Consider the following 18,906-nt stretch of genomic DNA (forward strand, 5'->3'; position numbering starts at 1 on the left):
CGCACATCCCTGGCATAACCCCCCCCCCCCCCACGTCACACAACGAGCCCACCACTGCCACCCTCGGTCCACTCGGACGGGTGCCTGCACCTCTGCCCTCATTCACCGGCCAAGGAGGTCGGACCGAGGTCTTAAGTGCAAAGCACTTGTCACTGTCCGAGGGGTCAGAGACACCTGGCTTGAACCCAGAACAAGCCGGGAGAGGGGGCTGAGCCACGGGGCTGAAGGGGCTGCGGGCCAGACACAGCGGGGCACAAGGTCTGCGGCCCAACTCCCCATCCCGGACCCGCCTGTGTGGGTGTTGGCGGCGGCGGCAGCTCACCAGGTGCTCACTGACGGCCGCCAGCCGCCCTCCCGCCCTCCCGGCCGGCCGGAACCGTGCTGGGCCCGTGGGGACAGACCATAGAAGCACAAGCAGGCAGCTCTCCTAGCTTCAGGAAATGGGTCAAGGCCTTTCAACAGCAACCCTAGGACACACAGCCCAAGCCAGGACCCCTGTGCAGCCCACCAAGTCCAGGGCTCCAGTTCCTTCCCCGCCACCCAAAGGCAGCTCCCACCACAGACCACACTCAGCCACCACAACTTCCTTGCAAAAACCCTCGGCTCCCCCGAGGGCCAGTGGAAATTTATTTATTTATTTTTTGTCCTTTCCGTCTTTCCCCAAGTGGCTTTTCCTTGCAAAATGCCTGACATGACACCAGAGGGGAACCTGGGAGTTGGGAGGGCACCCCAAGGGGCAGCCCAGGGACTTAAATACAAGCTGGAGGGGAGGGCACAGGTGGGACAGGCAAGAGACAGCACAAGGGACATGGCTTCTCAGGTAGAGATCAAAGGTTTGTTTTTCTGCAGGAAGAAGCTGTGTCAGAGGCAGGGGGCTAGCATCCTGGGTGGGAGGGAGTTAAGTGGAGAGGCCCCCCCCACCCTGGGTTGCACCCACATTCCCAGAGAAGTAGCGACAGGGGATGAGGATCCGCCCTCATAGGCTCCAAGGGACGGAAGGGGGAGAATAAGCCAGATGTGCTGCCTCAGGGCAAGGGAGGAGGTGCTGGCAGAGTGAGGGTTAAGGCTGGTGCCCAGCCTCTGGCACGGTGGGCCTTCCGCCTCCGCCTGCCTTGGGGACAAAGGGGCACGGTGGGCGGGCAGCACACGGGCCTGGCTCTGGCAGGGCAGGGAGTGGCAGGAGCAGGCTCCCTCTGGGCTCAAGACACAGGCCCAGCGCGGCTGCCCACCCCCCTGCCCTAGATGTGCTCAGACCCCACCGCAGCTGGACGGCTCGAGCTGTGAGTGTGTGTGTCAGGGTGTGGAGGCAGGGAGGAGAGGAAAGTGGGCTGCTGGGCCCCTGTGGCCCCATGCCCGTCCTGAGGTCCAGCCCAGGGCCCTGCATTCCAGGGCCCTGGATCCCCTGGTCCCATTCCTGGCCCCAGGTGCTGACTGCAGCCAGGGGCAGTAGAGGCCAGGGAGGCCCTCGGCTCCTGGGGAAGGGGGGTGCGCAGGGGAGGGGAGGAAGAAGAGTAAGGAGAGAAACCCACTGCAGCATACACGGGGGGCAGGGGGAGGGAGACAGACAGAGGAGAGCCCTCATCCCAAAGGTGTGCGGTGGGGTATCTTTTAAAGTCACCCAGAGGCAGCAGCAGAGCAAGCCCGCACCCTCACCCCAGCCAAAGGTCCTGGGTGTCCTCCCTTGGGGGCCCTGACAGAACCGGGGCTCAGGGCGGCAGGCAGACAGGCCAGAGGGAGATGGGGAGCCCAGGACACCCCAAAGCCACAGATTCAAATGCCCCGGGAGAGGGAAGTACCTCCTGCCCCCTCCAGGGGCATCATCTGGAGAAGGTGCCACCTCCGGTCCCACCCCACGAGCCCCTCCTAGCAACAGCCGCCACCAGCCTGCTTCACGGGGGTGCTGTCAATCTTGAGGTTGGGCCGCTCACCCCCTGAGGCTGCCCCAGGCCCCATCCGTTTTTTGATCTCAGCAGCCATGGTCATGAACGCCTGCTCGACATTGGTAGCGTTCTTGGCACTCGTCTCCAGGAAGGGGATGCCCAGGGAATCTGCAAACTCCTGATAAGGGGAGAGGAGGAAAGAGAAGGGGAGAGGAGGTGAGGGGCAGCAGGCCCCAGCCCACCCGGGCGGCCTGGCCCAGGCCTGCTCACCTTGGCTGTGGTGTTATCCACCACCTTCTTGGTGGTGAGGTCGCTCTTGTTGCCCACCAGGAGCTTATTGACATTCTCGCTGGCATAGCGGTCGATCTCCTGTAGCCACTGCTTCACATTGGCATAGGATTCCTAGAGGGACCAGATCAAAAGTTACTTTGCTCCCACCTCCCACCCCTACGCCAGGCCTGGAGAACAGGGGTTTTGAGGGGAAGATGGCTGTCCTGGGCTCCTGAGAAAGGCAGGCGCCCTGGGCTCAGGGACCCAGAGGAAGCTCCTCCAGGCTTAGCGCTCCTTCCTGCCCTCCTCTGTCTGAGACCCCAAGAGCCAGGCCCAGCAGGGCCCCGGCTGTCTACCAACAGCCCCGACACCTCAACAGCTTAGACCAAGGGCCAGCCAGCTCTGCTTCCTGCAGCTGCTCGTGTTTCCCCAAGACACAGAAAAGGCCTAACCACGTGGAGGGAGCAAACGGCATCAGGAGAGAGGCCAGAGGGAAGACAGAGACAAAGGATAACAGGTTAGCAAGAATTACAAAGTCCCCACAGTGGCCTTAAAATCTCTTTAAGGTTTGAAACCTTGGAGCCCAGTGGTAGGTGGAGGATCCTCGCAGAGGAGACCCTGGCCGACGGGGGAGACAGGTATCCTGGGAACAGGGCCTGACATTCGTCCTACTTCTGGCACCGACAGCCTCCGCGCTCGGCCTGGCTCTCCCGGCGGCCTGCTGCGCCCCACCCCCCCCACGCCTGGCACGCCGACAAAGGACAGAACTTTTAGGAATATGCTTGAGCTAGAGCCGCTTTCCCTTCTTAGGAGCCAGAGGTCTGGTGATATCACACTGGGTTCAAACGTACACCTCCTGCCATGTCCCAGGCGGGGCCCTGTGCTGGACACTGGGTTCAAATAATGGAATCATGCCTGGGCCCTGCCCTAAAGCACTCAGGGGACAATGGAGGACTAGACTAGGGCACACACAATGGCAAGACAGGGCGACCAAGAGCTGCAGGGACAGAAGGCAGGAGCTGGTGGAGCTCCAGGATCATCTCTGCCTGGGGAGATTACAGCCGACCTACACCTGCAGGGACGAACTACCCCCATGTGGGTGCCAGTGGAGGGACGGGGAGAGGCGCAAGGGGAGGAGAGGACATACGCCGGGTCACGGGATGGGATGGGAGGGGCGTGCTGTCTTTGGGGAGGGGGAAAAGCTAAAAGCTGCTGGGACACAGGCCCTGAGCAGGGAAGGAGAGGAAGAGGAAGCAGGCCCAAGCAGGGAGGGTCTTAGCCTGGCCCAGTCTTAGACAACCAGGAGCCAGCAGAGGTTTCCTTCGGAAGGGAGCAGCAGCAGCACACCTGTGTTCCGGGAGGAGAGTCCTGGCAGGAGTGCAGAGGCCAGATCAGACCGGCAAGGAGGTGGACACCAGCTGGGAGATGGCTGGAATAATCCAGGGAAGAGAAGATGTGCCCTGAGCCAGGGAATGAGGCAGGGAAGAGCACAGGATTTAGAGTCAGACCAGCCTGGGTTAAGCCCCACCTCTGCCACTTACTGTATGGTCCTAGATATGTCACTTGGCTTCTCGGAACCTCAGTCTCCTCACTTCTATAAAATAGTACCTCCTGGTGGGGCTGTTGTGAGTATGGGATAATGAATGCAGGCTTGTCTCATAACAAGTGCTTAATTAGCAAGAGCTGCCATTATCCTCATCACTGCTATTATTACGAGGGGACGGATCTGGGAGAGATGATGGGGGAGAACAGAGGGGCCCAGGGACTGACAGGATGGGGGAGGGAAGAGTTTTCTGGTCAGGCCAACAGGGACTCTGTTATAAAGATGAGGATGCAGAAGCCAGTTCAGAAGAGATGGGGAGACCAGCACCAGACAAGCTGAGTTCTGCAGATGGTCTGGAGCTCTGCAGATGGCCTAAAGGCGGTCAAGAGGCAGGAAAGGATGTGCTGGGAAGCAAAGAACCCTGGGTTCAAAATACGGGCTTTGCCTTTCCTGACTGTGAAGCCATGGACAGGTAACTCAACATACGTCTAAGTGTGTTTCCTCATCTGGAAAAGAGGGACGCCACCATTGAGTTCACTGGGTTATACTGTGAACATGAGAATTAACACAGACATAAAGTGCCAGCAGAACGCAGGACACAGGAGGAGATCCACAGTGATAGCTCTTTAGTTGTAGAAATCACAAAACAAGAAGCCAAACCACAAGGTGGCCAGAATTGTGCAGGGAGAGTCAGGAGGAGGCTTCGGGCAATCAAGAAGCACAGAATCTGGGGCTGTAGCGGGGCAGGATACGACGGACCAGTAAGAAGTCACTGAAAAGAGAATCTGCTGCAGCAGGAGGTGGCAGACCTTGAGACAGTAACTTTTTCAAAGAGCGAGAAGAGAACAGAGTTAAAAGCCATGAGAGATCAATCATGGCAAAAACTGAAATGAAGTCACAAGTTTTGGCGGTTAGAGGTCCTTGGTGACCTCCGTCTGAGTGGAGCAAAGTTCACCCACAGCTTGTTGTCTAGGAGGCATCACGAGTCCCTGGTGAGCTGAAGAGCCCAGCTGCCCCTCAGAGCGGGGACTCCTCCTGGCCTGGGGCTGACACAAGTATCTCCATGTCCCCAGGGCCTGACCCCCATGAAGCAACAAAGTTTAAAAAAAAACAAAGCGGGTAGAATCAGTAGGCCTGGGCTTTCTGTCTCCACCACTTAACTGGCTGCAGGGCCTAAGAAAGTCTTACCACCCCGACCCATTTCTTCATCTGTAAAATGGGAATATAACACACACCTCTTTGGAGTGTTACGAGCATCAAAGGGCTGTGACAGAACCTGTGAACTGTAACGCGTGACAGGACTGTTTCCCGCTGTTAACATCACCGCTGATGCCGATGACACAAGACTCACGCTGCCACAGCAGACACAGGCCTCCCAGAACTCTGCTCACACTGGGCCCAGAGTGCAGGGCTCCCTCACTTCCTTGCGTAAGGCCCTCCAATCGCTTCTCCACAGTGTCTTTACCCAGGAGGCCACGGGCCCAGCACAGCAAGCAGTCAGCTGACTGAACCCCCCACAAAACACAGGTGCCTGGAAGGTCTAGAGTAAGGTGGCAAGTCGGACAGGGAGGTGAGGCCTGGTTCTGCCAAGGCCCTGCAGCGGGGCCTGGGGAGGACCCAGGTCTGCAGCTATTTCCCCCCCCTGTGAAATGAGTCCGAGAACAGTCTCCTTTCCGGGCAGCATGAGAAAGAGAGAACAAGAACAGTAAAAAGCAGCAAAAGCCAAAGACCTGAGGCTGAGGAGGCAAAGTGGGGGATGGTGAGCCCGGGAGTACCTGGTCGGTGACGTCGTACACCACGATGATGCCGTGAGCCCCCCGGTAGTAGCTGGAAGTGATGGTCCGGAACCGTTCCTGACCAGCTGTGTCCCACTACAAGACAGCAGGAGAGACGGGCAGGTCAGCCCTGGGCTCCATGCCCAGGGCCCTTCCCCTCCCAAGGGAGATGTCTCTGCACCAGGGATTCTGCGAGGAGCAACACTCACGATCTGAAGTTTGATGGTTTTGCCATCCAGCTCAATGGTTCGGATCTTGAAGTCCACCCCGATGGTGCTGATGTAGCTCTCTGTGTATGTGTCATCCTGAAAGATCAGGGACCAGGGAAATGGCCTGAGTGAACAGGTCTGAGGCCCATCTGGAAAACCTCCCTCCAGTGTCCTGCCCCAGCTGAGCTCCTAACTGCTGAGCCCCAGTTCTCAGCACCCCAACTTGCCAGCCCTATGCCCCTGTTCAGTCAGATATGTCGCTGGCAAGTCCTGCAACTTCATCCTTGGTCTCCCAGGTCTTGCAACCACTATTCTCTGGGTTGCCCCCCTCTCCCTCCGGCCACCAGCCAGGACCCCAGATGGATGGTATAGGAAACTTCTTACTTACAGCAAACCGCAGGAGCAGGCAGGACTTGCCCACGCCCGAGTCACCAATCAAAAGCAGCTTAAATAGGTAGTCACTGGAGAGAAAGGATGGGAAGGTGTGAAGGAAGGCAGGGAGCCCACCTGCCATCATCCTGGAGTCAAAACTATAGCATTCTCCCACACTGTGAGGTGTGCCTTGGATTAGAGTATTAAAGCACTCACAAGATCCTCCCACAAGTCCTGGGATGGGGAGGGTTGACCACTCCCCATAACACAGCTGGCCCAAAGGGGTGCATCTGAATTCCCACTTTACAGAGAAGGAAATGGAGCCACAGAGAGGGACGTGACTTGCCAAGGATCACATGAGTTAGGTGACAGAGTTGGGTATCCTACTCTGATTCCTGATAGACTCCATGGTTTCGGGTCCAGTAGGGGTTATTTAGGGAAACCCTCCTACACTGCCGTGTGCCGTACCTGACTTGGCAGGGGAGGCCCCAGAAGTGGAAGCCAGGGCCCAGCCTAGAACTTAACTGAATACCTATATAAAGAACCTGGTATGAAGTCTCCAGAAAGAGACGGTCAACAAGCGGCAATGATAATAGCAGTTAAAACTTATCCAGTTCCTACTTGTGCCTGGCCTTGTGCTAAGCACTTCAAATGCATCATCTCATTCAAGCCTCACAACAGTCCAATGAAGTGAGTGCTGGTTATTCCCAACTAATGAAGAAACCAGAGACCAGAGAAGGGAAGTGACTTGCCCTAAGTTACACAGCTGTTAACTTTAATACTGGAAACCAGGTTCAGACTCCAAAGTCTCTGTGAAAGCCTGTTGGTTCCCTTCTCTGTTACCCCTTATAATCCAGCTCAGAGCTTCACCCTTCCCCAAGGATATCTGAAGCCAGGATCTGGAGAAGAAAAAGGAAGGGGCAAAAGAGGAAGAAGATAACTGACACTAAGGGAAAACTGTCGATGAGAAGTCGGGGCAGAGATGTGGGCCACCTACCCGTAGAGGGAGTGACCAAGAAGTGAGGAAAGTCTGAGGAACAAAGAATCCCACTGGAAGGGAGAAAGCAAATGCCACATTCATCTAAACTTCTTCGGCAGGGTGACGGCGAAGGGAAGGGGTGTGACGGCGGCGCCGGGGGCTTGCGCAAAGGTGAGGGGAGGGCGGGAGGGGACCAGCCTCTGGGAGCGGCAGGGCACTTTGATCCAGGTAAAGGGCAAAGCGGCAGCCCCGGAGGGGAGAACCTGCGGAAAAGCTACCCAGCGGGCCAGCCCCCAGGAACCGGATTCCGGGAGGACTGGAGAGCAGAATGTACGACCCGACCTAAAGGGCCCGAATCTGGACCGCGACCAGAAACTCTGGGGACGGGCTCCACAATGCCAGGACCGTCGTCAGCACCCAGACCGCTACTCTCAGGCAGCAGGTGGGGAAACTGAGGCCTGGAAAGACCGGGGCTGCGGGGTCACCTGACCGACAAGGCCTGCTAGTGCCGGTGCCTCGGGATCCAAGTGGTGCCCCTCGGGGTCGCAGTCTCCGGGCCCGGGTGCAAGAACTCGGGGCGTCGAGCTGGGGTTCTGGGGCCCCCGGGGGAGGGGCAGAACCCGGATGTGAGGGGGGGGAGGTCAGCGGAAGAGGGACCCGGATGTGGGGGCGCCGCGTAGTCCTGACCCGGGCCGGACAACCCCGGTAAGCGTACAGCCCCGTACTCGGGATCGAGGCTGCGCCGGACGGCGCGGGCGGGGCGCACTCACTATTCGGGGTTCATGGCGGCAGCGGCGGCCCGCTCGGTCGCTCCCAGTCGGCTCTGCTCCGCCTCCCGTTCCAAGATGGTGGCCGCTCCGCCCCAGAGGCCCCGCCCGCGACGCGCAGGCGCAAATACTTCGGACTGGGACCTCGCCGCGTGGCTCCTCGGAACTTGTAGTCTCCTTACATTGTGCAACTCACCCCGCCCCCCGCTGCGCAGGCGTAATCCTAGCCCAGGCCCCACCATCGCCGCGCGTTGCCTTCTGGAGCTTGTAGTTCACTCCCTAGAAGTACCTGGGCTGGAGGACCACGCTCGGGAGCCTGACAGCGTCCCGGCGTTGGATCCTCAATTTAGTGCTGTCGTTGACACGTTTCACGTCTGTCTGACAGAGGCATTCATCTTTACACTCCCCGCAGCGTTAGTAAAAGTTCATTTATCCAGGGTTCTTCGTGTACTGGCGCTCCTAACTCCCAGCAGCAACCCCAGGAAGAAGGTGTCACCCACATTTTATAGATGAAAAAATCGAGACTCGGTAACTCGCTCAAGGTCAAACAGCTTGGTAAGGGGCAAAGCTCGATCAAAGCCCGTGGTCTCCAGAATCTCAGAGATGAAGGTTGTTAGAAAAAAATCCTGAATCTGTGGGGCTCCCGAACAACTCCGGGATAGGAGAAGCCTATCTGGGTTGCAGCTGAGCGGGACCAGACGTGAGCGAGCCACACACACACACATACACACACACACACACACACACACTCACTCGCAGCCTCTCCTGACCCCACCCCCAATGTAGAGACGTAGAGACGCTAGGAGCCCTCGGGCTCCGCCCCAAAACAAGCCCAGCTCAGAGTCAAACCGTCTTTATTTCTACAGCAACATTTGAAAATAGAGAGCGACCGCCTCACCTCCCAACTGGGGCAGCCCCTCCTGCCACAGGGGTCCATCACTGCCCCTAGCAAGAAGCTGCAGGCGTGGGAGGAGGCGTGGCAGGATGGCTCTACGGGCGGTGCCCGGGGCGGGGTCAGGCCGAGCCTGGGCGGGCCGGGCGGCAGGGGCAGTGCATAAGACCGGGCTGCAGGGCAGAGCCCGGCGGTGAGAGGACGGACAGGGGGTGGGCTCTCCGTCCTGGGACACGGGGCAGGGCGCACCATTCAGAGGCCGGGAGGAACGCGAGAATGCCCAGGGAACCCTTTGGGGAGGCACCGCCCCTGAGATGTGGAGCCTGGGAGATACCACCGCGCGGAATGGGGGTGATTAAGGCCTGGGCGGTACCACTAGAGAAGGGTGGGGTGAGGGGAGGCCGGATAGTACCAAGGACTGAGAGGAGGAGTGCGGCCAATAACTTATTTCTCTATATACAGAAGCAACGGCCGGGGGAGGGCAGGGTGCTGAAGGGACGGCGGGTGCTTAGTGTTCTTGGATTTGGGGTCTGCGGAGGGGGGGCCACTGAGCCTCTCTCTACCTTTGGAGACCCCGGCCAGCCCCTCCGCTGGCCCTGAACCTAGGGAAGAGGGGGCCCTGCTGGAAGGAATAAATAAGGGGTAGAGCTGGAGCGGTCAGGCCCAGCCTCCAGGGCTCAGGCTGAGATGACAAGGGAGGAGGTTACCCTGAGATTGAACAGAAAAGACAGGGGTCCTTGGGAGAGACAGGCGGGGCAAGCAGCAGGCCCATGCGCAGGGCTGGGGTGGGGATGGTGCCGGGTGGAGGCTCTGGCGACCGGCTGCCCCTTCAGGATTAGCCCACAAGGGAGCTTCGTCGGGAGAGGTCCATGGAGCTGGAGCTGAGGGTGCGGCTATCAGAGAGGCCTGTGCCTCCAGGCTGTGGGCAGAGGGGCGGGTGGCTCAGCCTCGTGCTGCCGCCAGTTCGCGCTTCCCTGGCCCCGAGGGGCCTGACACTCCCACCCACCTCCACAGTTACTGTGCTGCCACTGGCCGCTCACAGGCAGGAGCTGAGTTTCCCTCATTTGTCTCCCCAGGGTCCAGCCCAAAGCCAGGCCTGGGATGGAGACAGGAAGTGTGGCTGGATGAACAGACATGCTTGAGAAGCTCGGCAAGTACACAGGACACGCAGGCCTGGGGCCGGGGCCTCAGCTGCCCAGTGCCGACAACTACCCACCCGTACCTGGACTGGCTCTTCCACACTCTTGTTGAGGAAGTTGAGGGAACTGGCCCGCTTCATCCTGAGGGGAAAGGGCGGTCAGGATTTGCCCACGGTGGAACTGGGGGAGGACGGGGGAAGGGGTCAGCTTGGGGCAGGGGAGGGAGGCTGATGGGGAGGGAGGTGGAAGGGGAGGGAGATTGGTGGTGGGTGGAGCTTGAGCGAGACAGGGACTTCACCCTGGGTCTGAAGTGCAGCTGGGGTTGGTAAGTTGTGGGGTGAGAGGCTCACCTGGGGTTCGGGGGCTCCTGGGGGCCACCACCCTGCAGCTTCTTCACCAGCATCTCACTGCTGCGCCTCAGGGCATCTCGGAGCTTCCCGAAGGAGCCGCTGCGCCGCAACGAGCCGCTGCCGTCCTATGGGGCGGACGGGGTCGTCTCTGCGCCATGCCAGCTACACAGCCCCCTGGCCCAGTCCAGCCCCTAGACTCACCCCGCTCCACTCGGCCGCAGGCCCTCCCTCCTCGAGGTCGGATTCAGACCGAGCCCCGGCACCCGCGGGCACGTCTCGGCTGCCACGGCGGTCTCCGCGCCCACCGCTGCCGTCTTTCAGCAGCTCCACCACCTTGGTCTGGCTTGCGGGGTCCAGGCCCTGAGGGAGGGCGGGCGCATCAGGCGGAGCAACGGGCCCTGCCTGGATCACACACAGGGCCACGCAGGTCCCTGCCCACACCCCTGGTGCCTGTCGCCCTACCTGCTTGCGGCTGCGGCTGGCGCAGTCCTCCAGCGTGTGCGCGGCTTCTAGCTTGCCCTGGCGCCGGTACAGGGCGCCCAAGCTGCGCAGCGTGGTGTTGACCGTGGGGCTGCGGACGGGAGAGCGGGACGGTCTCCAGCTCCCTGCTCCCCAGGAGCCAGGGCCCATCCCGACACCCAGCCCACGCTGGCCCTGAGGAACCATCCAGCCGACCAAAATCGAGCCTTTCCTGTGTGTCAGGCCCTGTGCCAGGTCCGCCTGGATTCCCCTGTTTTGGGGAATCACCTGAGAGCCCTAGGTGGGACGTTGCCACCAGGACTAAAAGCTGGGAAACCCAGGAGTGAGATAATCAGGCTGTCCTGGGACAGAAAGCCTTCTTGTGACAGGTGGCCTGTGACCTAGGCCTTGAAAGACGAGCTGATGGAGAAGAGGTGTGTATTCGGGGCTGAGCAGTGTGGAGGGTGGAGCCTGGCCCCGGCCCCCCCCCAGGATGCCGCCTCCCGGCGCTCTGCCAGCCCAGCAGTCCCGCCCCACTGTCCTCACCTGTCTACTTTACAGGCCTTGTACCAGCTGCCATATTCCCCATAGGGGGTGCTGTCCCGGCGCTTATCCTGGGGGAGAGAGAAGCGGAAGGTGGGAGCAGGCCCTCCCCTCTACACACCCCCGGCCTCATCCTCCCGCCACAGGCGCCTGCCCGGGCTCTGCCCCACAGAGCTACCTTGCTCTCTTCCCGCTCCTCTGCGTGCATCCAGATGGGCTTGTTGTCCCCTGGAGGGAGAGATGGGGCTGTCACCAGCCTCTCACGTGGGCCTCTCCTGGTTGGGCTGGACACATGACTGGGGTCTCGGGGGAAGTCAGGGGTACTCAAGAAGGACCAGGGTTGGGCTTCGTTGAATGAATGAATGGACAAGAAACAGACCCAAAACATGACTGACGCTCCTCTGGAACAGAGATGCCTGTGGCACAGGCCTGTGCTTGAGGGGCTCGTGACTGGGGGTTGGGGGGAGCACACCCTTACAAACCTCAGGCCCACGGCGCGAGACGATGCTAGGCCTGAATGTTGGGCCGGGCTGAGGGGTCCCAGAGCAGGAAGTGACTGACCGTGAGGGACCAGAAGGTGGCTTCCCAGAGTGGGAGACATCTGGGCTGGGCCTTCACGGTGAGCGTGAGTTGCCCAGTGGAGAAAGGGGAAGAGGCTCTGGGCCGAGGGCACAGGTATGCAAAGGGAGGGCATTGCACGGGTACAACCTCCCAGGGGGCTGTGTGAGTTGGGTGTGTGTGCTCACGTGTGCACACAAGTGGCTGCGGACCAGCCAGACCCTAGGCGTGAGGCCTGTCCGGCTGAGGTATTCGTCCTAGATGCTGACGGCTGGGTGGGCCTGTGCCGGGTGAGCTGGGGCACCCGGCAGCCATGCTCACCGCTGACAGAGCCGAACTCCCTCTCGTGAGCGCGGGTGAGGATCTCCTTGTACAGGGTCTCTGCATCCTGGTACTTGCCCTGTTTCAGGTAGCAGGAGGCCTGGAGGGGCAGGGCCCAGAGGGTGAGCAGGATGCAAGGAGTGGAGCCTTTTCCTCTCCTCCCTCCCCCCTCCCCCTTCCCCCAGCCCCCCTCCAGCCCAGGACACCAGGTTGTTCTTGGTCTTGGCCACGTTGGGGTCGTCAGGCCCAAGGCACATGGCGTAGATCTCCAGTGCCCGCCGGTAGTAGTATTCCACCTCCTCGGCTTTGCCCTGGTTCTGGCACAGCAGGGCCAGGTTGCTCAGCTGCTTGGCCACATCTGGATGAAGCTTGCCCAGAACCTGGGACAGGAGCGAGAGCCAGTGGCTGGGCTCGGGGCCGGCCTACGTCCCCCGTCTGCCCAGCCCACCTGGCCTGCCCAGCCCTGCCTGCTCCCACCTTCTCCCGGATCTCCAGTGCCCGCTTGCAGAGGGGCTCAGCCTCCTTGTACTTGCCCCGCTTGCCATACAGGACCGCCAGGTTGTTCAGTGTCGCAGCCACCTAGCAGGTGGGAGAATGGAGGCTCCATGACCTGGGACCTGGGAGCTGCAGGGGGGAGGGGAAGCCCCCACCTCCCACCCAGCCTCACTCACAGCTGGGTGGTCCTTGCCCAGTGTCTTCTCGCGGATGGCCAGGGCATCATTGAGCAGGTGGGCAGCCTCCTTGTACTTGTTTTGGTCCCTGGGGGCAGGTGGGAGCACGATGAGGGTTATTCTCCAGCCCAAGGCCCTCCTCCTAGTGGCCCAAGATCCCTGTGGTCACTCGTCCCATACTTACTAATGAGTGAGCATGATGGGGTGTGACCCAGAGCATGGGGAGACGTGGTCAGCCCCTGCTCTCTGGCTTGGGGGGCTTTGTGCAGGAAGGGCATGCAGCGCTGGGGTACAAGCCAGACTCCCCCAGATCCCACCCTCACTGCCCCATGCCCAGTGCACCTTGTCCTCTGTTCCCCAGGGCCTCTGCTCATGGTGTCCTTTCTGCCAAGGAGACCTTCTCCGACCCTCTTGTGCTCTGGGCAAACTCAACTTTCACCAAAGGCCCTCCTCAAGCCTTGGTGCCTGGAGGAGGTGTGCCCCCGGCGTCCTCGTGTGCCGTCCCCTCCCTGGATACGTCCAAGCCTTTGTCCACCACTAGACTAAGGCATATTCATGTCTGTAGCTCAGGCACCCTGTGGGCTTGGCCCTCTCCAGGGACAAGATCCTTCTTTCTCTGTCACCCAACTGCTTGGTGGAACCCGAGTCCTGGCCCACTGCAGGCACTGAGGATTTGTGACCAGGGCTGGAGCCTTCAGGAAGAATGCTCCCATGGGTGACCGAGGCCGGAGGAGCCCTCACCGATAGACCAGCGCCAGGATGTTCAGCATGGTGGCCACGTCAGGGTGGTCGTGGCCTGACGTCTTCTCCAGGTCCTCGAGGGCCTGCTTGCAGAGTGGCACGGCCACCTCATAGCGGCCCTGAGAGGCGTACTGGATCACCAGATTGTGCAGGGTGCGGAGCCGCGCTGGGATTTCATAGCCCCCGTGCTGGGCAGCCACATCTCCTCCTCCAGGGCCGGGGGCTGCAAAGCCAAGGGCGGGAGGTCAGATGTACCAAGTGCCCCCTGAGCTGGGCCGGCACATGCCAGCCATACCTTTGACCGACGTCACACGTGGCCCTGGGCAAGTCACCATTCGCTCTCAGTTTCCCCATCTGTAGAGTGGGTCTAGTCACCCCACAAAAAGAGTGGGTAGAGTCCCAGCTCCGGTACTTCAAGCTGTGTGTCCCAGAGCAAGTCGCCTAACCCCCGAGCCTCAGCCTCCTCACGTGCAGAAGAGAGGCTCTGATACACAGGCCACCCGATCAGCAAGGCCAGTACTGGCCCGGGGCTCAGCACTGTGCATGCGTCCTCCTTTAACCCTCACAGGAGGCTCAGAGAGGAAAGAAACTCTACCAGTGGTCACAGAGCAAATGGAGGCCGAGCAGGGCTCGCACCCAGGCCGGCCTGCTCGCAAGCTCTGAACTGTGATGCCTGCTCCTCACAGAACTTGGGAGATGAGAGAAGCAACATGTAAAACCTGCCTTTTAAGCTCTAATGCTCGGATGTTATCATCAGAAACGAGGCAGGAAAGAACACGGCAGCCACTCAGACCTTGTTTTCTGTGACCTCTGGGTCCCAAGGACCAGGAGTTCACACAGCCTTCCTTTCCCGCCCCCAGAGCCAGCTGCCCCTCCGCACCTGGGCTCTGCTCCTCCTCACTGGGGAACAGGTCATCCAGAGAGTCTTTGGGGACGTCCCCCTTCTCCTCCTGGGGAGGAAGACGGGACGGTCGTCAGGGAAGGAGGCGGCCCAGGGGTCGGTGGGCTGGGTCGGAGCAGCGTCTGCCCCCCGCCGCCCCTCCCTGCTCCCAGGTGCCCCCGCCCCGCCCAGTGGCCGTGGTAGGGCTTACGCTGGCGGAGGTGTCCTCGTCCAGCTTGCGGATCTGGCTCATGAACAGCAAGTGCTGCTTCTCCTCCTCGAGCTGGGCCACGGCCTGCTCGCTGCGTTGCAGCTTCTGCTGCGTCCCTGCCAGCTCCTCCCGCAGCCACTGGTTCTCCTGCACCAGGCGCCGTACCTGAGCCCGCAGCTTCTGCTTCTCCGACTCTACAGCCCCCAGGTGGCTCGACAGCGCCAAGATCACCTGCGGCAGCCAGCCGGAACGGAGGTCAGAGCCCTGCTGACCCCCCAGCCTGGGCCCCAGAGAAGAGCCAGGCCCGGAGGAGCTGCAGGGCTGAGGGCCCCGAAGTTCTCCTCTCATCAAGCGAGTTTTGCCCCAGGGCCCCAAACAGACCAACATAGCCTGAGACCTGAAACCAGGAGGCTTGGGGATTCCTAAGTCCTTCCTTCTGTGGTCAGGAGCCCTGGGCTCCCAGGCTGGCTGTGCTAGACTCTGAAATAGCCCATCCCATTTCCTGGGCCTCCAGCTAGTCCTCCACATCGATGGTCCAGTTCCCACCTTGTTGGGTTCTTTGGATCATGAAGAGCGCTAGCTGGGGTGCTGCCCTTTCCCCGAGCTGTCCACTCGTTTCCTGTCTCTCCTAGGAGTTGTACTCAAGCCCTGTAGCCAGAGCCACTATACCATACCGCTGCCCCTGGCCCAGGGCTAGCGCTTTCCCAAAGACCCTGATAGACGACTGAAGGGCTACCGAAAGACTCCATCCTGACTTCTGCCAAGGGGCCAGGGCAGCCCCTGTCCTCCTGCAGCTCCCAGGGAGGGAAGAGGGTGTGTGTCCTAAACCCCCAGTGTCTGGAAAACCACAGGGGCAGGTAAGGGGATCCAGAGGCCTCAGCCTCAGCCCCCATCCCTCTCCCCAAACTCCACGACTCCTTTCCTGAGCTTCCAGGCTCCTCCCGCCTTGGGGCCTTGCCTAGACTCTACCCTTTCTCCGTCCTTCATGGTCAGGGTCATTTCTGCAGTGAAGCCTCTTATGCCCTCAGCCCCCGGAAAGCACGGCACCTCCCCCACCTCCATGCCATCCTGTTGTCCATCTGTGCCTGTATACACTGGGAGGGGGCCCTGGTGTGTTCATCTCTGTACCTGGCAGTCAGCCGGCCGAGGAGTGAATGCCCGACACGTTGCCCTCCCAGAGAGCCAGGCAGTCTGGGACCCCGCGCTTTCTAGTTGACTAGCAAACGCCTAAGTGACAGGTGTTTTCACAACCACTAGCTATTTTTAAAAAATATCCTAAACAGCCTGGAAGTATTTATGGCAGATGGCATGATCCCTATTTTAAAAACAAGGAAACCAAGGTGATACCACCTGCCCAGGATTCACAGAGCCAGGCAGTGTCTCAGCCAAGATGAGTGGGCCAAGACTCTCTGCCCGAGAGTCTAACTCCTTGTACACCCCAGCACCTCCTGGATAGCTCCGTCTGCATGTCATTCTGGCAGCCCCAACTTAAGAGGACCCAAACAGAACTCCTGACCCATCCAGGCTCTCTCCTCCTCTTAATTTCCTCAAACCACAAACCTGGGACTTTCCCTGCCCCTCTCTGTCTCCTTTAGTCCATCCCCAGGCCCTACTGGACCTACTTCCAGAACGTCTAGGACTGACCCCCTTCTTACTACCCTCATGGCCCAACCCACCATTTCTCGTTGGAATTCTAGCAGTGGCTTCCTAACACCTACTACCTCCTTCCACCCTGACCCACAATCGTTCATTTTCCACCCCTCAGCCAGAGAGAGTTTTTAAAACCTAAGCCAGACTGTGTCGCTTTACTGCTTAAACCCTCCAAAGGCTTCCTGATTTCCTGAGAATAAAACCCAAACTAATAAGGCACAGCATGATCTGGTCCCCACCTTCTCCGCAGGCCTTTTCTGTCCCTCTCTTTCCTCACGAAGCTCCAGTTAGACAGGTCTCTCAGTTCTCCCTCCACAACAAGATCTTTTCCACTTCAGGACCTTTGTACATGCAACCTCTCACTTTCCTCCTTTCTCTGGAGGCTGGTTCATTCCTTCTCTCAGGTCTTGATTTAAATGTCATTTCCTCAGAAGTCTTGCTTGACCAATAGCTAAGGCTATCACAAGATCTTGTTATTTTCTTTGGAGAACTTATAATATTGAATAAATATATGTGTATTTCTGACTCTCTTCCTATTGGACTAGGGCAGGGATCTCGTCTGTCTTGTTGGACCTGTAGCCCTGGCACCTAACACATTGCCAGGCACATAGTAGGCACTTGATAACTTACCTGTTAACAAATGAATAGAAGAATGAATGGGGGGATCCTTAAGGATTTCCTCAGTTTTTTTAGGCCATGCAGTCTCTGCTACCTAGCAGAGAAGCCAGATGATCAGGCTCTCCTGGGGCCAGGCACGGCCGGGGTCTCCAGAGCCCATCCATTTCTTCAACAGATATTTACTGGGATCCTACCATGAGGCTCCAGGGGACAGATTCTTCCTTCCCTTCTGATTCTGTTACTACATTGCCAGGATTCCTCTGGAAGGCTCCATCCCTCCCATGACCTCCCTCCTTAGCACCCCAGACCAGCCTACCTGGGCCTCCCCCAGCCCCAGCTCGATGGCCTCCAGGGAGCGGCGCAGGAGGACACAGCGCTCCTGTGAGCCGGGCTCTGCCTCACCAGCTTCATGAGCGACGAGGGGAGCGAGAAGGGCACGATGCTCCCCGCGCAGGGTCTCTAGCCCTTGGATAACGGCCTTGGTGCCCAGCACGATCTCATCCTGGCTCAGCTTCTCCTCCCGAGGAAGCACCATCGTGGCCATGGCCGTGCCGCCTGTGAAGGCGAGAGGGCGGGCAGGGGGTGCCGGGCCTGGGGCCACGCCGCCGTCCGCCCCGGATTAGGTAAACACCTAGGGTCCCCGGACGCCTGGGTCCCCGGGGTGCCCCGTCCCCCAGGCAGCAGCCCGCACCGTGCCCGCGCTCGGCCTACAGGGGGCGCGCCCGGCTCGTCTTGGCCCGGGAGACGCAATGCGGTGCGACCGGCGAGGCTGGACCCGGATTCGGCCCAGACCACTGGCTCAGGCCGGCTTAGGCGACCCAATCTCGGAGCTTCCCTGGAGACTACCTAAGCCAGAGCAGGGCGTGCCAGAGGATGGACCTACGGGGATCTTGGGGGGGTTCACTCCCATGCGGAGACACCGTCCCCTCTGGGCGATCCGGCCCCAGCCCCCCTCGGGCAGCCCCCTTCCCAACAGGCAGGCCGAGCCACAGAGCCCCTCCTCCTGGGCAGCTCGACCCTGGGGAGACCCTCCCCCTAAGGAGCTGAGATCTCGGGTTCTTCGTCCCCCCCTCCCCCCAGGCCGCGCCCCATAGGCCAGCACGACATCCTGCGGACCCCTCCCCTGAAAAGGCCGAGCTCCCGCCCCCGGCCACCCAGGACTGCGCCCCCTCCCCGCGGGCTGGCCTGGCCCTCTCACAGGCCGCGCCCAAGACGACCCCTCCCCTAGGCCGACCCAGAGCCCCCCCTCTCCCGGCCCGATCGGCCCGCGTGGACCTGCGTCTCCCGCTCGGGCCCGCCTCCCGCTCCGGCTCCGGCTCCCGCCCCGCTTCACCCGGACCAGCAGCCGTGAGCAGGTCCCACCGCCTCCATCCCGCCGGCCTTCCCAGCAGTCCCTGCGCCGCCTTAAAGGTGAAGCCCGTACCTTGGCGGCGTCGGAGGGGGCTAAACACTCTTCTCGGCCCGCTGGCTGCCTTAAAGGAGCACGCCGGCTGGGCCCACTCCAGGCAAGGGGAAGGGATCCGGGGGCGTGGCCTTCGGGGATGGGGCGTGGTCATTGAGGCGCCGGGCGTGGGTTTGCCCGAAGCTTAGGTTCATAGCGGCCACCTCCCACTCTCCTGCGGCCTCGGATTCCTCCGCTGTAACCCGCCCCGAGGCCGCAGCGGTGTGGACAGCCTGGGGAGGATGTGCACCTGAACTTGCCCTGTACCGCTGCCAGAGAGGGCGGCGGAAGAAACTGGGACCCAGGGAGAAGGCCCGGCCTCCTCAGAGTCCAGAACGAGACAGTTGACATTTATTGACATTTATTGAGGTAGTTGCCACTTTCTGAGCGCTTACTGTGTGCGGGGCGCTTGGATGCCTTAAGTGCGATGAAACATTAAATGCTTGCAAAGACCGGATAAAGCGGGCACTGCTATTATCCCAATCTCGTGGATCTGACCCCAGGCTCATTTGTCTCTAGAGAGTGGTTATGCCCCACCCAGATCCTTCGGAGCTGTCCTTATCCCAGTAGGGGATTCTCGGCATCTTAGGGCTGCTTCTTGGGAGGAAGGGACGGAGGCTTCTGGCTGTGAGGGAGA

The 18,906-nt window shown here is 60.3% G+C and overlaps 2 protein-coding genes across 9 annotated transcripts; both read right to left on the reverse strand.

Annotated features, from left to right (window-relative positions):
• Positions 1-583: 583 nt before the first annotated feature.
• Positions 584-7,979, reverse strand: RAB1B (RAB1B, member RAS oncogene family). 2 transcript variants are annotated; one of them, XM_082342642.1, is made up of 6 exons: positions 7,799-7,979; positions 6,066-6,138; positions 5,678-5,773; positions 5,469-5,564; positions 2,151-2,282; positions 584-2,058 (listed from the first exon to the last, which is right to left on the reverse strand). In XM_082342642.1, the coding sequence occupies exons 1-6, from the start codon at positions 7,810-7,812 to the stop codon at positions 1,864-1,866; spliced, it is 606 nt and encodes a 201-aa protein (XP_082198768.1). In that variant the 5' UTR covers positions 7,813-7,979; the 3' UTR covers positions 584-1,863. The 2 variants fall into 2 exon arrangements, with proteins under 2 accessions (XP_082198768.1, XP_082198769.1); XM_082342643.1 differs by lacking the exon at positions 7,799-7,979 and adding an exon at positions 7,047-7,141.
• A 653-nt stretch (positions 7,980-8,632) lies between these two features.
• On the reverse strand, positions 8,633-18,375 carry KLC2 (kinesin light chain 2). Of its 7 annotated transcripts, XM_082342634.1 has the most exons (16): positions 18,252-18,374; positions 17,145-17,419; positions 14,561-14,791; positions 14,350-14,419; positions 13,470-13,692; positions 12,729-12,816; positions 12,535-12,636; positions 12,264-12,437; positions 12,058-12,157; positions 11,357-11,406; positions 11,182-11,249; positions 10,639-10,747; positions 10,378-10,536; positions 10,177-10,301; positions 9,910-9,967; positions 8,633-9,606 (listed from the first exon to the last, which is right to left on the reverse strand). In XM_082342634.1, the coding sequence occupies exons 2-16, from the start codon at positions 17,370-17,372 to the stop codon at positions 9,523-9,525; spliced, it is 1,869 nt and encodes a 622-aa protein (XP_082198760.1). In that variant the 5' UTR covers positions 17,373-17,419; positions 18,252-18,374; the 3' UTR covers positions 8,633-9,522. The 7 variants fall into 7 exon arrangements, with proteins under 7 accessions (XP_082198760.1, XP_082198759.1, XP_082198763.1 ...); XM_082342633.1 differs by lacking the exon at positions 8,633-9,606 and having other exon boundaries at positions 9,653-9,967; positions 17,145-17,383; positions 18,252-18,341; XM_082342637.1 differs by lacking the exons at positions 8,633-9,606; positions 18,252-18,374 and adding an exon at positions 18,108-18,200 and having other exon boundaries at positions 9,653-9,967; positions 17,145-17,383.
• Positions 18,376-18,906: the final 531 nt, after the last annotated feature.

This window comes from Balaenoptera borealis (genome assembly GCF_965194805.1).
Source record: "Balaenoptera borealis genome assembly, chromosome: 11".
Taxonomy (NCBI): Eukaryota; Metazoa; Chordata; class Mammalia; order Artiodactyla; family Balaenopteridae; genus Balaenoptera; species Balaenoptera borealis.

Bases quoted from the DNA above. Each gene is read 5' to 3' on its own strand.
- RAB1B (XM_082342643.1), bottom strand. From the start codon at position 7,126: ATGTGGCATTTGCTTTCTCCCTTCCAGTGGGATTCTTTGTTCCTCAGA. The intron at 5,774-6,065 runs GTAAGTAAGAAG...CTGATCTTTCAG, and splicing joins GCCTGCTCCTGCGGTTTGCT to GATGACACATACACAGAGAG. The intron at 2,059-2,150 runs GTGAGCAGGCCT...TCCCCTTATCAG, and splicing joins TGGATAACACCACAGCCAAG to GAGTTTGCAGATTCCCTGGG.
- KLC2 (XM_082342633.1), bottom strand. From the start codon at position 17,372: ATGGCCACGATGGTGCTTCCTCGGGAGGAGAAGCTGAGCCAGGATGAG. The intron at 14,420-14,560 runs GTAAGCCCTACC...CTTCCTCCCCAG, and splicing joins ACGAGGACACCTCCGCCAGC to GAGGAGAAGGGGGACGTCCC. The intron at 13,693-14,349 runs GTGCGGAGGGGC...TTGGCTTTGCAG, and splicing joins TGAGGAGGAGCAGAGCCCAG to CCCCCGGCCCTGGAGGAGGA.